This window comes from Haliotis cracherodii, unplaced genomic scaffold (genome assembly GCF_022045235.1).
Source record: "Haliotis cracherodii isolate W230 unplaced genomic scaffold, xgHalCrac1.p SCAF_3, whole genome shotgun sequence".
NCBI classification, from domain to species: domain Eukaryota; kingdom Metazoa; phylum Mollusca; class Gastropoda; order Lepetellida; family Haliotidae; genus Haliotis; species Haliotis cracherodii.
Window position 1 is genome coordinate 13888436 of NW_027266286.1, and position 15595 is coordinate 13904030.

The 15595-nt window shown below is 41.0% G+C and overlaps 1 protein-coding gene across 6 annotated transcripts in view; it reads left to right on the forward strand.

Moving 5' to 3' along the window:
- Nucleotides 1-15595, forward strand: part of LOC139473657 (dystrophin-like) — a 452560-nt gene that overhangs the window by 379527 nt on the left and 57438 nt on the right. For all 6 annotated transcript variants that reach the window (XM_071256342.1, XM_071256341.1, XM_071256343.1 and 3 more), the window contains 5 exons: nt 8792-8961; nt 9678-9834; nt 11090-11219; nt 12387-12538; nt 14514-14648. In XM_071256342.1, coding sequence (XP_071112443.1) covers nt 8792-8961; nt 9678-9834; nt 11090-11219; nt 12387-12538; nt 14514-14648 — 744 coding nt within the window. The remainder of the gene's footprint in view (nt 1-8791; nt 8962-9677; nt 9835-11089; nt 11220-12386; nt 12539-14513; nt 14649-15595) is intronic.

Sequence of the window (15595 nt, forward strand, 5' to 3'; positions counted from 1 at the left end):
ACATTTAGTCTCTGAAATCTTATATTATACAATATCCTTCTTTACTCTAAAAATATAAAAAAATTCCCTATGCTGATTTCAGATTGTGGAATGGAGCTAGCTTGAGCTGGCTAGACTTGCTTTTGTATGCATTTCTAGATTATTTTTTTCCATAAAATAATAAGTTCCACGGTCATGGTGCAGGACTAAGGTCAGACCTTCACGATTATTTGACACAGAGAGTAGTCAAGATAGACCACTGTCATGTGTATACCACTCAAAAGAAGTTGAGGAACACTCTGTGTTGTCATATGACTATAATAAGTTACTGTTTCCTGGCATGACAAATAAACTATAGTCATGTGAAAAAATCAGGTGTTCTTTAACTTCTTTTGAGTAGTATATATCAAGTACATTACAAACAATTCTTAAAAACCCTTATTTCAGTGATCAAATTTTGAAATGTTACACGTTTTGATGCCCACACTCTGATGTCAGCAGAGTTAAATAATATGGAGTTCCTGGGGTCCATGGGTTTTATTGCGGTTGTTATTTTGATGTAGGAACCATTAAATCAGGCTTATGATTATGACACATTTATGTATTAAAATGCATAATTTCAAATACTGTGTTGGTATTAGCAATCACACTCACTGACTTACATGATATTCTTGATATGAAACCAAAAATTCAAACTCGATGTTCAGCCATGTCATTTAGCCAATTTAACATGTAGTCAAAAAGTAACACCAAAACATTATGTTTTGCAAGGAGAGTTGCACATGGACCCAGGAGCTTAGATTAAAGACAATCTTGAAATTGTTTTCTTCCAAAAAAGCAAAAATTGTACATGTAGTAAAAGTTTAAGCTATGTGAGTGGGTATATTCACTTAACATGTGTAGGTATAGTCACATAACGTGTGTGGGTATATTCACATAATGTGTGTGGGTATATTCACATAACATGTGTGGGTATATTCACATAACGTGTGGGTATATTCACATAATGTGTGTGGGTATATTCACATAACATGGGTGGGTATATTCACATAATGTGTGTGGGTATATTCACATAACGTGTGGGTATATTCACATAATGTGTGTGGGTATATTCACATAATGTGTGTGGGTATATTCACATAACATGTGTGAGTATATTCACATAACATGTGTGGGTATATTCACATAACATGTGGGTATATTCACATAACATGTGGGTATATTCACATAACACGTGTGGGTATATTCACATAACGTGTGGGTATATTCACATAACATGTGTGAGTATATTCACATAACATGTGTGAGTATATTCACATAACGTGTGGGTATATTCACATAACATGTGTGAGTATATTCACATAACATGTGGGTATATTCACATAACATGTGTGAGTATATTCACATAACATGTGTGGGTATATTCACATAACATGTGTGAGTATATTCACATAACATGTGTGAGTATATTCACATAACATGTGTGGGTATATTCACACAACAGGTGTGGGTATATTCACATAACTGATGCCAGCAGCTCCTGCTGCAGTTCCCTGCACTGTGGTGCCCCAGCAGAAATACAGAATCCTGTAGGTGAAGACTGCATGTGGGAGACCGACAGATGGCCTCTATCCTCACTCCACAGGACAATGTTGTGGACTAGCCGGCACTGAGATGCAGGGAGGAAGGAATGTCATCTATCTACAGTCTTCCAGACATCTTTTTGTGGAATGGACTCACTGTGGAACCAGCTTTCATCCTCTTTGTTTACAAGGGATAGAAATTGCAGAACTAATCTTATTAAGTCCTAGCTGGTTGGTTGGGTAGCCCAATGGTTCAAGTGTTAGCCTGTCTTCCTGAGGGTCAATTCTCTTCTTGGTAAAATGTGAATGTATTTTTTTGTTGGAGGTGATTTAAAACCTGCTCACTATGTTACTTTATGTGAATTGAGTGAGTAATCATGTGGATTTGGCACTGATTTATCACAGCGGTGTCAGTGAGGCTACCTTGCACTTCCAGACAGGGATTGTGGAAGCCCTGAATGAACTCCGTGCCCATACCTTCTGTATTCTGTTGTTTCTGTGTTGTGTGGCTCTAGGCATGTGTAATGCATAAAGGAAGAATGATTGATATAGGATATGATTGAGGAATATATCTATTATCACACTGTGAAGGAATGGCATGCTCCATTCTGGGAAGATAAATTGGTCCAATAGAATGGGTTTTTTTTACCGTGACACTCTCCTATAAAATAGATGAATACTTGTTTTATTTCTTCAAGGAACAGTTGGTCAGCTATGAAGTAATCCTCCCAGTGTGTTCAATAAAGACTGTGTAACACTTGTGATGCATTATTCAGAGGTGATCAGTTGCACTTTGGTGTGTCCTTTGACCTTGACCTTGTGTCTGGCGAGTTGACTGACCTCTACAGCCCCTTGACACAAGACATAGGTCACACCACAATTGTCTCCAAGTAGACGTGATTGATATTGAACTGTTATGAAGACACTGTAAGATTAAACGGATCGTCAGTGGTCACAGGAACCAATTTGGCGGCAATGTCAGCTGATTGGGTTTCATAATTATAGTCGGTGGAGGGGGATCAACCCTGATGGCAGTCACTTCGTGGTCTGTGATTAACTGTAGGACAAGTGGGAACGGTACCATAGATTTTGTTTCAACGTATGAAGTTTTAATTTATTTATGTGTGGCTTACTTTCAAATATTTTGTCTAGACACTTGGTGTCCCAGAGTGTGTGGACCGTGACCTTGAAGGACCTATGGTTATTTACAGTTGCCCTTGTTGTATCCTTGTAGACGGCCCTTGACACTGTCAACTCAGCTGTATAGTTGGTGCCCTAAAGAGCGTATCTTAATTTGCTACTTGGAGTTTCAGATTCTGTGTTTGACACTTGTCTGTCAGATACACTGTGTGAGGATTCAGAGTCAGATTAGATTCCCAAGTTGATTATTGGTGAGGATCTGGTAGATGCAACATGTGGTCACAGGTTCACTCACATGTTTGTCTTTGTATCTGTGTGACTGTGTGACTGTGACTGTACCTGTGTGACTGTGACTGTACCTTTAGGGCTGTGTACCTGTGTGACTGTGGCTGTACCTTTAGGGCTGTGTACCTGTGTGACTGTGGCTGTACCTTTAGGGCTGTGTACCTGTGTGACTGTGACTGTACCTTTAGGGCTGTGTACCTGTGTGACTGTGAATGTACCTTTAGGGCTGTGTACCTGTGTGACTGTGACTATACCTTTAGGGCTGTGTACCTGTGTGACTGTGACTGTACCTTTAGGGCTGTGTACCTGTGTGACTGTGACTGTACCTTTAGGGCTGTGTACCTGTGTGACTGTGGCTGTACCTTTAGGGCTGTGTACCTGTGTGACTGTGAATGTACCTTTAGGGCTGTGTACCTGTGTGACTGTGAATGTACCTTTAGGGCTGTGTACCTGTGTGACTGTGGCTGTACCTTTAGGGCTGTGTACCTGTGTGACTGTGTGACTGTACCTTTAGGGCTGTGTACCTGTGTGACTGTGAATGTACCTTTAGGGCTGTGTACCTGTGTGACTGTGACTATACCTTTAGGGCTGTGTACCTGTGTGACTGTGACTGTACCTTTAGGGCTGTGTACCTGTGTGACTGTGAATGTACCTTTAGGGCTGTGTACCTGTGTGACTGTGGCTGTACCTTTAGGGCTGTGTACCTGTGTGACTGTGTGACTGTACCTTTAGGGCTGTGTACCTGTGTGACTGTGAATGTACCTTTAGGGCTGTGTACCTGTGTGACTGTGACTATACCTTTAGGGCTGTGTACCTGTGTGACTGTGACTGTACCTTTAGGGCTGTGTACCTGTGTGACTGTGACTGTACCTTTAGGGCTGTGTACCTGTGTGACTGTGGCTGTACCTTTAGGGCTGTGTACCTGTGTGACTGTGAATGTACCTTTAGGGCTGTGTACCTGTGTGACTGTGAATGTACCTTTAGGGCTGTGTACCTGTGTGACTGTGGCTGTACCTTTAGGGCTGTGTACCTGTGTGACTGTGTGACTGTACCTTTAGGGCTGTGTACCTGTGTGACTGTGACTGTACCTTTAGGGCTGTGTACCTGTGTGACTGTGGCTGTACCTTTAGGGCTGTGTACTGTGTGACTGTGACTGTACCTTTAGGGCTGTGTACCTGTGTGACTGTGAATGTACCTTTAGGGCTGTGTACCTGTGTGACTGTGACTATACCTTTAGGGCTGTGTACCTGTGTGACTGTGACTGTACCTTTAGGGCTGTGTACCTGTGTGACTGTGACTGTACCTTTAGGGCTGTGTACCTGTGTGACTGTGACTGTACCTTTAGGGCTGTGTACCTGTGTGACTGTGAATGTACCTTTAGGGCTGTGTACCTGTGTGACTGTGAATGTACCTTTAGGGCTGTGTACCTTTGTGACTGTGGCTGTACCTTTAGGGCTGTGTACCTGTGTGACTGTGACTGTACCTTTAGGGCTGTGTACCTGTGTGACTGTGACTGTACCTTTAGGGCTGTGTACCTGTGTGACTGTGGCTGTACCTTTAGGGCTGTGTACCTGTGTGACTGTGAATGTACCTTTAGGGCTGTGTACCTGTGTGACTGTGAATGTACCTTTAGGGCTGTGTACCTGTGTGACTGTGGCTGTACCTTTAGGGCTGTGTACCTGTGTGACTGTGTGACTGTACCTTTAGGGCTGTGTACCTGTGTGACTGTGACTGTACCTTTAGGGCTGTGTACCTGTGTGACTGTGGCTGTACCTTTAGGGCTGTGTACCTGTGTGACTGTGACTGTACCTTTAGGGCTGTGTACCTGTGTGACTGTGAATGTACCTTTAGGGCTGTGTACCTGTGTGACTGTGACTATACCTTTAGGGCTGTGTACCTGTGTGACTGTGACTGTACCTTTAGGGCTGTGTACCTGTGTGACTGTACCTTTAGGGCTGTGTACCTGTGTGACTGTGACTGTACCTTTAGGGCTGTGTACCTGTGTGACTGTGACTGTACCTTTAGGGCTGTGTACCTGTGTGACTGTGGCTGTACCTTTAGGGCTGTGTACCTATGTGACCGTGTATAATGAGCAAGCACATGGCAGGTGTCAACATAATTTTGAAGTGAAATGGCAATAGCATTATATGATATGATCAAACACATATATTGTGTCAACCATTCAAATATTGTACACCAAGTGCGAGTTAGTACCAGAAATCAATGTATGTTCATGCTTGGACAAATTTTAGTTTTGTCAATAACATAAGTATTTGGTATTAAATATGAAACTTCAACTTGTTACTAATATATTTTATCACACATTCTAGTACATTAATGTTTGCAGAGTTTGTTAGTATAATTTTCCATGTCAATACAAACCGATTACAGTAAAATCACCCAAGTTAAGATTTTATTTTCAGCATGAAAGTTTAATACCTCCTCAAGACATGGGAGTTAGATGTGGCAAATTTGATCCTTCTGGACAGATTGTCTTGGAAATAAAAATGGGTGAACAATTTTTTAACGGATCTCAATTTCCTACATGTTCAACAAGTCAGAAAAAATCCTTTTTCAAGAGTTCTTTGTGAATTGAATTATGTCCACCTGGGGAAAGGTTTTGTGTCCTTTCTTGGATTGGAGTTTCATTTTTTAAATTGGCTGGATTTTCAATGTGTGAGGCAACATTTTTAACAGACAACCTTGAAATTCAATTGTGAAGTTCATGATGAAGATTTTCTTTACTTAAAGATAAAAATAAATGTTTGTGTTTATTGATTTTGAGAATAAATGGTTTAGCTCTGGAAAATCCAATATGTTTGAGGCAATAGTTTGGTGATATTACTGACATGTTTCCAGCTTTTTGGAGAAGAAGTGCTATTTGCTTGATGTCAAAACCTGTGTTTTCAATTTCCTTCATAAAAACAGCTTTTAACATTTATTCCCATTAGAATATGAAGTTAACTCCATATATTGATGAAAAATATGTGTAGGATGCTATATTTCTAAGTTAGTCCCATGATATTTGGTTATAAATTTATACTCAGAATGAAAAACATTTATTTTGCTTCTAGACAAGCCAAACAGAGAATCTGTTTTCAAGTTTTTCTTTGCATACTTTTAAAATTCCAAAACTGTTTTGTACGCAAGCTGAAGAACATTTATGTACCACTGATTTCTCCATGGAGGGGTATAAGCTACTTTAACATCTCTGAGTTGTCAAGGGAGTAACAGAGAAAATATCTGATGATAACCTCTTATTAGGAGTGAATACTTCAAGCATTTGGGACTAAGCTATAGCTATAATTGGTAAAGAATAGTCTCAATCGGCCAGACAGGCCCTGACAATAGTGTGTCGAGATGATCAATACGCTGACTCGGCAATCTTGGGCTGCACATCTTACAAACGAGGTGAGGGAGATGGCCGCTGAGTGCTCTGAGGAAATGAAAAATCGTTGCCTCATTATGGCACTACCTATAGCCGTTGCTAGGCTTTCTGCGATTGGATTTCATCTGCAGGGAATTTTAATTGCTATAGGAGAGGTGGCTAGATAAATACTTGGAATATTCTGTCATATGTTTCGGAAATTACTGCAGGGATGTTCTGTATTATCAAATTGAATTTATTTTGTTAAAAAAAGTTCTATCTACACGTTTCAATGTGGTATGTTTCTATAGCAACGATAAAAATGTGATGTTCGATGTTAAAGGATGTTGGGTGTTTGTTCAACATGTCACCTGACCTGTAGTTTTATAAATGTTCACCTCTTGAGTGATCGAGTGAATTGTTTGTGCGGAAGTCAGACATATTCATGTCATAATGTTGCAGCATGTTTGTAGTCAAGTCTGGACCAGGCAAACTTGTCATTGCCAGAATGAGGAAGGATCAGAACATGGTGATTGTCAGCCAAATAGGTCATTGTGTCCACTCAATCCACATTTAGTGGGCTCTTTTGACATGCATGTCACTTACTCTCTCGATCAAAACCCACTCACTCACTCACTCACTCACTCACTCACTCACTCACTCACTCGACCCAAGTCCCCAGCCACTTACTCAATCACTCATTCATAAACCCACGAACTGACTCACCCCAAACTCACTCACCCAAACACTATTCACTCACTCATTCACTCACTCACTTAAGATCCACCCATCCACCCACAAACCCAAAGCTCACTCACTCATTCAATCACCTACCCAGAAACTCACTCACTCACTCACTCACTCACTCACTCACTCACTCACCTACCCAGAAACTCACTCACTCACTCACTCAAACCCACCCACTAACTTGCTCACACAAAACCTACTCACTCACATAATATCTTTTATGTTCTGACTCTACCTTCAAACAGCTGGAAATATTTTATGTTCTCCTGATATTCGGTATCCATGGTACTGTGAAATGAAAGCAGATCCAATATTACTGCAGGCAGTTCACCTATATTTCTGACCACAATACATATTGTTCACTACCCAGCTTGTGTTCGGGCTCGAGCTGTAAGAGCTGAAGGACCCATCTAAGTCAACTGACGTCCTCCAAAAAACCTCCAAGATAATCGGTGACAAAAGTCTCGCTGAATTACAGGTCTTTCTCTCACAGAGTGGATCATCTTGCAGAAAGCTGTTCATTACAGGGAGCAACACATGGAGGATTGTATTGCTGTGGGCCTGAAGTCTGCAGCGCTCCATCACTTGCCTAGTTTTTTCTAGATACCTGCTGTTTCGCTGGAGTCCGTTTTGTTGGTAGCCTGATGCATTTCATGGTAATCTACCATGCCAACATGATAAAAGGGGAACCGTGTAATGGGGTTCGCCTTGACAGTTGTTGCTTTTTCCTACATTCTGAACATGGCGTTTATTTTGTATTGTATATTTCTGTTGACATGTACATGAATGAGATACTGTGATAAAAAGCATGCAATACGACTGTGGAACTATGCAATATCTCTCATTATTGCATGTTGAATATACATTGCTCGTGTCAGATCACTTAGTGTCAGATGCATACTTCTGGCAATGTTGAGATGGATTGCCATCAGTTTTATGTCTGTTCATGGTGCAGACAACTGTGGTAATGTTCAAAGAACATGTCTCAGTGGGGGCATAGGTGGCCCAGTCGTCTAAGGCGCCGCGAATCGCTGTGCAGAGTTGCGTCCCTTAGGCATGCCAGAAACCTATGATTGTGTTTCTAGGTTTGTTAGCACCATACCGTGCTCGTGGGTTTCACCGAGGTGGTAAACGTCTGAGACCTGCATCACTTCAGGCTTTCCTCCCACATTAAGCTGACATGCCGTGATATAACTGGAATACTGTTAAATGCAGTGATACACCCAACTCGCTCACATGTCTCAGTTTCGTACTGGCTGCTTTCAAAGAAACAAAAGGAGAATCCACAAAACTTTATGCTGAAATCCCTGGACTGATATGCTGACATTTACTGCCACTGCAAACAGAAATTGGAACATCCCATAAGAATACCATGACAGATAATGCCAATATTGTATTTTTCATACGACTTGGGAACAAATTATGATTGAAGGCAACCAACCTTCAAAGAATGTTTGGAATGCAACTTTAATTTCTGTTGTCATGTCTAATTAGATTATAACTCTTCAAGCAACTAGCAGGTTCTTCTATCAATGCTTATGAGAATACTTCGTGTTGACTCAAATAGTTGTACACCATAAGTCCTGTGTCGTTACGATGGTGCAGGCGAGTGAGAGTGGCCTGCTTTTGCAATACACTTCAATATCTACAATGTACTTATACATACTAATGTTTCTGATTATTGTTTCAGGACTTGCAAGCCGAAGTCGATGGCCACCAGGGGGCGTATGAGTCTCTGAACAGTGCAGGCAACCAACTGGCACGCGGGATGGGGACATCAGATGCCCAGAAACTGCACCGTCGCCTTGAGGAGATGAATCAGAGGTGGCTCAGCCTCATGACCAAGAGCATGGAGATCAGGTATGTGTCTCTATGGTGTGCAGGTTAGGTGTGGTATATTGTCTATATAGTGTGCAGGTCAGGTATGTAGTATACTCTATATAGCATGGAGGTCAGATCTGTAGAATATTCTATACAGCATGGAGGTCAGATCTGTAGAATATTCTATACAGCATGGAGGTCAGATCTGTAGAATATTCTATACAGCATGGAGGTCAGGTGTGTAAAATATTCTACATAGTGTGCAGGTCAGGTGTGTAGTATACTCTATATGTAGTGTGCAGGTCGGGTGTGTTACTAGTATACTCTTATACAGCATGGAGGTCAGGTTTGTAGAATATTCTATATAGTGTGCAGGTCAGCGTGTAGTATACTCTATATGTAGTGTGCAGGTCAGGTGTGTTACTAGTATACTCTATACAGCATGGAGGTCAGATGTGTAGAATATTCTATATAGTGTGCAGGTCAGGTGTGTAGTGTACTCTATATGTAGTGTGCAGGTCAGGTGTGTAGTATATCGGTGCTCTATATAGTGTGCAGGTCAGGTGTGTAGTATACTCTATACAGCATGGAGGTCAGGTGTGTAGTATACTCTATATAGCATGCAGGTCAGGTGTGGGATATTTTGTATATAGCAGGGAGGTGAGCTATAGGGATTAGTCTGTCAGTATGGAGGTAAGGTGTGCAATATTGTCAAGGGTTGAGTATATAACCAGCAACTATTGTTTGTTGTGCAGGGGTCGGCTGGAGAGCAATGCAGAGCAGTGGATGCACCTGTTGCGGACGCTGCAGAACCTCATCAACTGGATCCTGCAGCGGCAAGAGGAGCTCCAGCAACAGCAGCCCATCGGTGGAGACCTCATCAGCGTGCAGCGCCAGCACTCCGAAAACCAGGTGAGCTACAACAGGAACAGACTACCCACATCACCAAGGACTCTGCTTGTTCATGTCTTCCGTATCTGGAGTGAGTGAGTGAGTCGGGTTTTACCCCACTGGTAGCAATATTCCATCAATAGCAGAGCAGCGGACAGCTTCACACATTGTACTCATATTCGGAGTGGAACCCACGCCTTGAGAATGATGAGTGCACACATTTACCACTAGGCTACCTGACCGCCCCCTTTTGTTTGTGTATCTCACTGAATTTAGTCAGGCCTCACTTATTATCAAACTTGTTTTTAACTGATCTCTAGATGAACATGCCTGAATGCTTTATGGCAAGACATTAAGGAGAAAAAATCCAATTTGGAGAAAAGGTTTTTCATTAACTATGAGTTCAGGATACTGACCTGGAACTATATTAACGAGGTTGCTTTTCTTCAAAATGAAACTGAAAAAAGAGATCTCAATGTAAATGATATTTCTTTTGATTGGTAGGGTACATCCCTCTTAAATTAAGCACAGATTCATCCTTGAAACAGGATATCTTTTGTCTCCCAAGAGAAAAAAAATACAGATGTACATTGCCAGATATACTACTCAAAAGAAGTAAAAGAAATTCCAATTTTTTCATATTATAGTTAATCTACTGGTGGGTAGTGCAACACACAGCTTACAATTGTGGGTGTTCTTTAACTTGTTTTGAGTGGTATATGTTGCAAGGAAAGCAGATGAATAAGTTTTATCTGTGCAACAGTTTAGTGATCAAAACTTCAGTAACATATTCACCAATACTTTTCTTTAATTTGACTGATATTTCCCTTCTGTGATATGGTCAGAATATTGCTGAAAGCAGCATAAAACACGACTCGCTCACTCTTTCACTTTTCAATTACAAACATTCATTGATAAAGGTTAAAGCCTCTGTGAAGATCTGAGTTACAATTGGGCAAAAACCTATAGTTTTCAAAAGAGGAAGGAGGAGATCAGGTGGTCCGGCTCACTGACTTGGTTGATGCATGATATTATATCCCAACTGCAAAGGTCGATGCTCATGTCAGTCACTGGATTGTCTGATCCAAGCTTGATTATTTACAGACTGCCATGATATAGTTGGAATATTGCTGAGTGCGTCGTTAAACACCAAAACAAGCAAAGGTTAAACTAGAAGGCCAATTCAAATGAGAGTGCTGCAAGAATTATCTCCCTTGATGCACGAGGCTTTCACTATGAACCTACCAGCTAAGTCTGTATCTGCCTGTATTTACAGAGGCTCCATGATCAGCTGAACCTGAAGCGCCCCCTAGTGGAGCAGAGCCTGGAGGCAGGTCGCTTCTACCTGCGCGAAGAGGGTGACGACAAGAGGCTCAGTACAGACAGCGGGGACAGTAACGAAACAGGTGAGGGTCGGTCACGACAGCATCATCTCCTGTAGTTCTGGGCCTCATTTCACAAAGCAAAATAAGTGCTAAGACAATTTTAACTCCCATACTTTAACATAGGCTTAGGATAGTCGTAGCGCTAATATCGCTTTGTGGAACGGGCGCCTGTTGACAGGAACTAGATTGTGAATTCCTTAAGTGTAATCAATGGCATAGTTTAAATTCTAACCACTGTATAAACACTTAGACTGTTATTAGGTAAACCACATTTTATTCCAAATTTTTCAAATGGTATTATACATGAAATTAATGAGAATTCGTAAACAGCCTGAGAATATATTAAAGCATCTCCTCTCTAAAATATTATTTGTTGATTTGATATAACATCAGATTGAAATTCAAATAATATAACATTTATTCTGAACCAACAATTTTTCATCTGTTAATATTGGAGAAATGCTGTAATTAATCACAAGTTTATGTAATATAAGTGGTTTTATACATATTTTCATGATTTAGATTACAATGTAAAATTGACTTTGTAGGTGCACAAAACTTACTCTTCCTGTTACATAAAAGTTAAACATGATATTGTCAGTGAAATATATTTTGCTTGTTGCGTTCATAAAGCTTACTGATTTGACTTTGTATTATGGGGTGTGTGGGAATCAGTTTAAACCATCGGCCGGGCTCATGCCCAAGTCCTTGGTTTGATTCCCAACATGGGTAAAATCTGTGAGGTTCATTAGACTTCATAAAAATATTCTGTGGGGATGCTGGATTGGAATTCTGCCCCAGCTTCCTCGGGGGAGACATCATGGACCGGGGGTCAGGCTCTGTGACTTGGTTGATTGCATGTCATCGTACCCTGATTGGGGGGATCATTGCTCACAATATCGATCACTGGATTACCAGGCTCGATTGTGTACAGGCCATTGTCATACAGCTGGAATATTGCTGAGTGTGATGTTAAACGACAAACAATTTCATGAAGTCATACAAATTTATAAAACTCAATTCATTCACACACTCATGTCAATTATTTTAATCAAAATTGGCTTCAGTCTTAGATTACGGTAGTAGTGTGTCCAACATGCAGATATTTCATCCGGTATTACATCTCCTTTTCTGAACGGTATTATTCACCTTTGGATTTTTTTCAAGTGTTAATGTGTGTTTTGTCAGATGAGGGTTCTATGACGGATGTGTCAGCAGACATGGACGCTCGGCACCTCATCAAGAAGATCCGGCGACAAGTTCGACTGCTCAACAGAAAGTGGATCGAGATTAACCAGAGAAGCAATGAGTGGCAATCGAAGATCGATGAAGTTATTGAAGTGAGTCCACGTACCTGTGACTAACAAGACTGGGGATGACTGAATCTCACACAGGCAGACTTACATCAATTCCTTTCCATGTTATTTTAATACCAAAGAAAAGGAAATGACTGTAATTTAAGATTGTGATATACTTTAAAGGGGGACAACTCTGATGTGTCTGTTGATATTATGTATGAAGCTAAGAGATAGTTAGCTTGTGACAGTTTTGGAGCTGTGTGACTTCTGAAGATGACCCAAAATGAGATATGCCAACCTTTATGACATGGCAGAATCACTACGGTATTTTTATCAATGTGATAAAGTGAAGTTTATGAGTTTAAGCAAAAAACGTTTCCTCTGATTTATTGATTTTCACTACTAGATTGCAGTGCTTTAGAAAGCATGTTGGTTAAAAAAACAGACGGTATGTTGATATGACTTTATGGAAGACAGTTACGTCTACTGTATGTCACAAAGCTTTTATCCTCTAGTTCATAGTGTAACTCCTAACAGGCATTGTCACATAACTTTTGCTTTTCACGTTTCCAGATATTTGGGAGTTTGGGGGATGCAATATAAAAGATGAATTTTATCGAACAAATACAAACAATCATCCTAATGGTTAAATGGTCTTTTAAATGACTAGATTTTGACTCCAGTTATCACATATATTGATAATTGCCAATTGGGATGGCCAAGGGTGGATCCAGCATTTTTAAAAGGGAGGGGTCCAAGATATCAAAATCCTCTGTCAGTCAATTTAACTGCCTGCAACATACTTCATTTGAACTTCAAGGAGGGGTGTCAGACCCCCTGAACTCCCCTCTAGATCCTCCTATGTTACCATCTATGAAAACTTCTTTACAGAATATGCCCCTCTGTCAATCATTTACCCCCTCTGTCAATCATTTACCCCCTCTGTCAATCATTTACCTCCTCTGACAATCATTTACCCCCTCTGTCAACCATTTTGCCACCCCTGTCGCTGCTGGGTGCCAAGTTCCCAACTATTCAGCAAACAAGGTTCGAGGGGCCCATATTCACAATGTGAGGGTAGCAGTACCACTTTCATACCTCGTGTACTTCAAGACGTAAACAGTCGTAGCTACCATCATTTGTTGGTGAACCCTGGACCAGAGCCAGACAAATAGCTGTACACTTTATCAGCCTAAAGAGCTGTATCTACATCCTGAAAGTTGCCACCATTTTCTTTTCCCAAGTCACAACAAAGGCAGATGAGATAACGTGTCTAATGTTCGCCCTGACTGAAAAACCACATAGGTTGATTGAAGCAAGATAGACTCGGTGTCGACTTGTTTATTCTCCATGATGTGATAATGTAATGCACCTCTTCAAGAAGCCGTTGTTGAAATCTATCTGTTCACATTTGCCTTTAGTTCTTTCCTCTCTGCCTGTCAGATCTTGTTCCTGTTTTTATATTTTGTTGTTGAGAACAGTTCCTCAGTTAAATGTGCTCAAACTAGTTTCAAAACTATCAATGTGATGTATTGCTAGTTGTTGTACTGTCCATACTGAACAACAATGTTTGTTGTAAGTTGTTGTACTGGGGTAGAATAGGTCTTCAGCAACCTGTGCTTGCCATAAAAAGCAACTATGCTTGTCGTTAAAGGCGACTAACTGGATCGGGTGGTCAGGCACGCTGACTCAGTTTATGCATGTCATCGATCCCAAAATTTGTGGATCAATACTCTTGATGTCAATCACTGGATTGTCTGGCCCAGATTTGATTATTTACAGACCACTGTCATATAGCTGGAATATTGCTGAGTGCGTCGTTAAACAACAAAACAACAACAAGTAATAATGTTTAACTCTAGTCACGATATGGCCTAAATACTGCCAATGTGACTTTAAGTTTGAACTCACTCTGCGTGTGTCTGAATAACTGCTGATGTAGCATTACGTTTTTACCCCGCCTGTCAGATATGATGTTTATGGCAATGGAGACATGTCAATGATTTCCCCACTTCAGAAAATGGCGATGTTCCATGAAGCAATGGAGGATCTCAACGGCCACCTACTGCAGGCTGAACAGGAGAAAGCCAAGTGGGTGTCGGTCGGCGACATCATCATTGAAAACCTCCAGGACGAGATTGACGCAACTAAGGTAAGAAAATGACCTACTGTTTTCTTATACCACTCAGTGTTTTAGAAGGATGTTTTATTGTTTCATGGCTCACCAAACTGGTCATCAATAATGTAGCTTGTGACCTTCACTGTGAAGCGATCCGTGTGTTGCGTGTTGGAACCACCTCGATCATGATACCGGTTATGTTGGCTCTGGCCTGTGATCATGGGTTTGGAAGAAGAGACAACCAATGGCATCGGGTGGTCAGCCTCACTGACATGTTGATTGTATGTCGTCATATCCCACTTGGGTAGATCGATGCTTATGATGTAAATCACCAGATTGTCTGTTCCAAAGTCAATTATTTACTGACCGCTGTCATATGGCTGGAATAGTGTGGCATTATTCTACAAAAAAAACAAAAACATTGTGGTACATGCACAGCAAAAAAAAAATGCAGTTTCTGGTATCCTGATCTCTTCCGAATACCTCCGGACACTTACCCAAAACATCCGGGTATCCGGTGGGAGATACCTGGCCGGATACCAGATTGGACACCTGGAATCCGGCTGTCCGGCACGGGATACCTCACTGGATACCTCAATCTACATGTCTAAGACTGGCATCAATTTGGGATTCCCTCCGTGATAAAACTGAATTATTTTCCAATCTGTGTTTAAGAAATTATTACGCTAATAATAGTTACTATGATCTCATCATCTCTATCCAAAGTTGAGTTTTGTACATCCATAGTCAAATTTTAAAACAAAAATAACAAGCTGACAAGATTTTGACACACTATTGCTTGGCTTGCATCCACATTACTCAGACATTGTATAATACAGTCCACTTGGATTTTAGGAAGTCCGATCTTTTATGTATGAATTCCAAAGTTGACAGGACATCACATTGGTTGGAAGCTGTCAGCAGACATCTCTAACAGCTCCAGACAGGGGTAGTTCCTTGTGACAGTGTTAGGAGCTTTG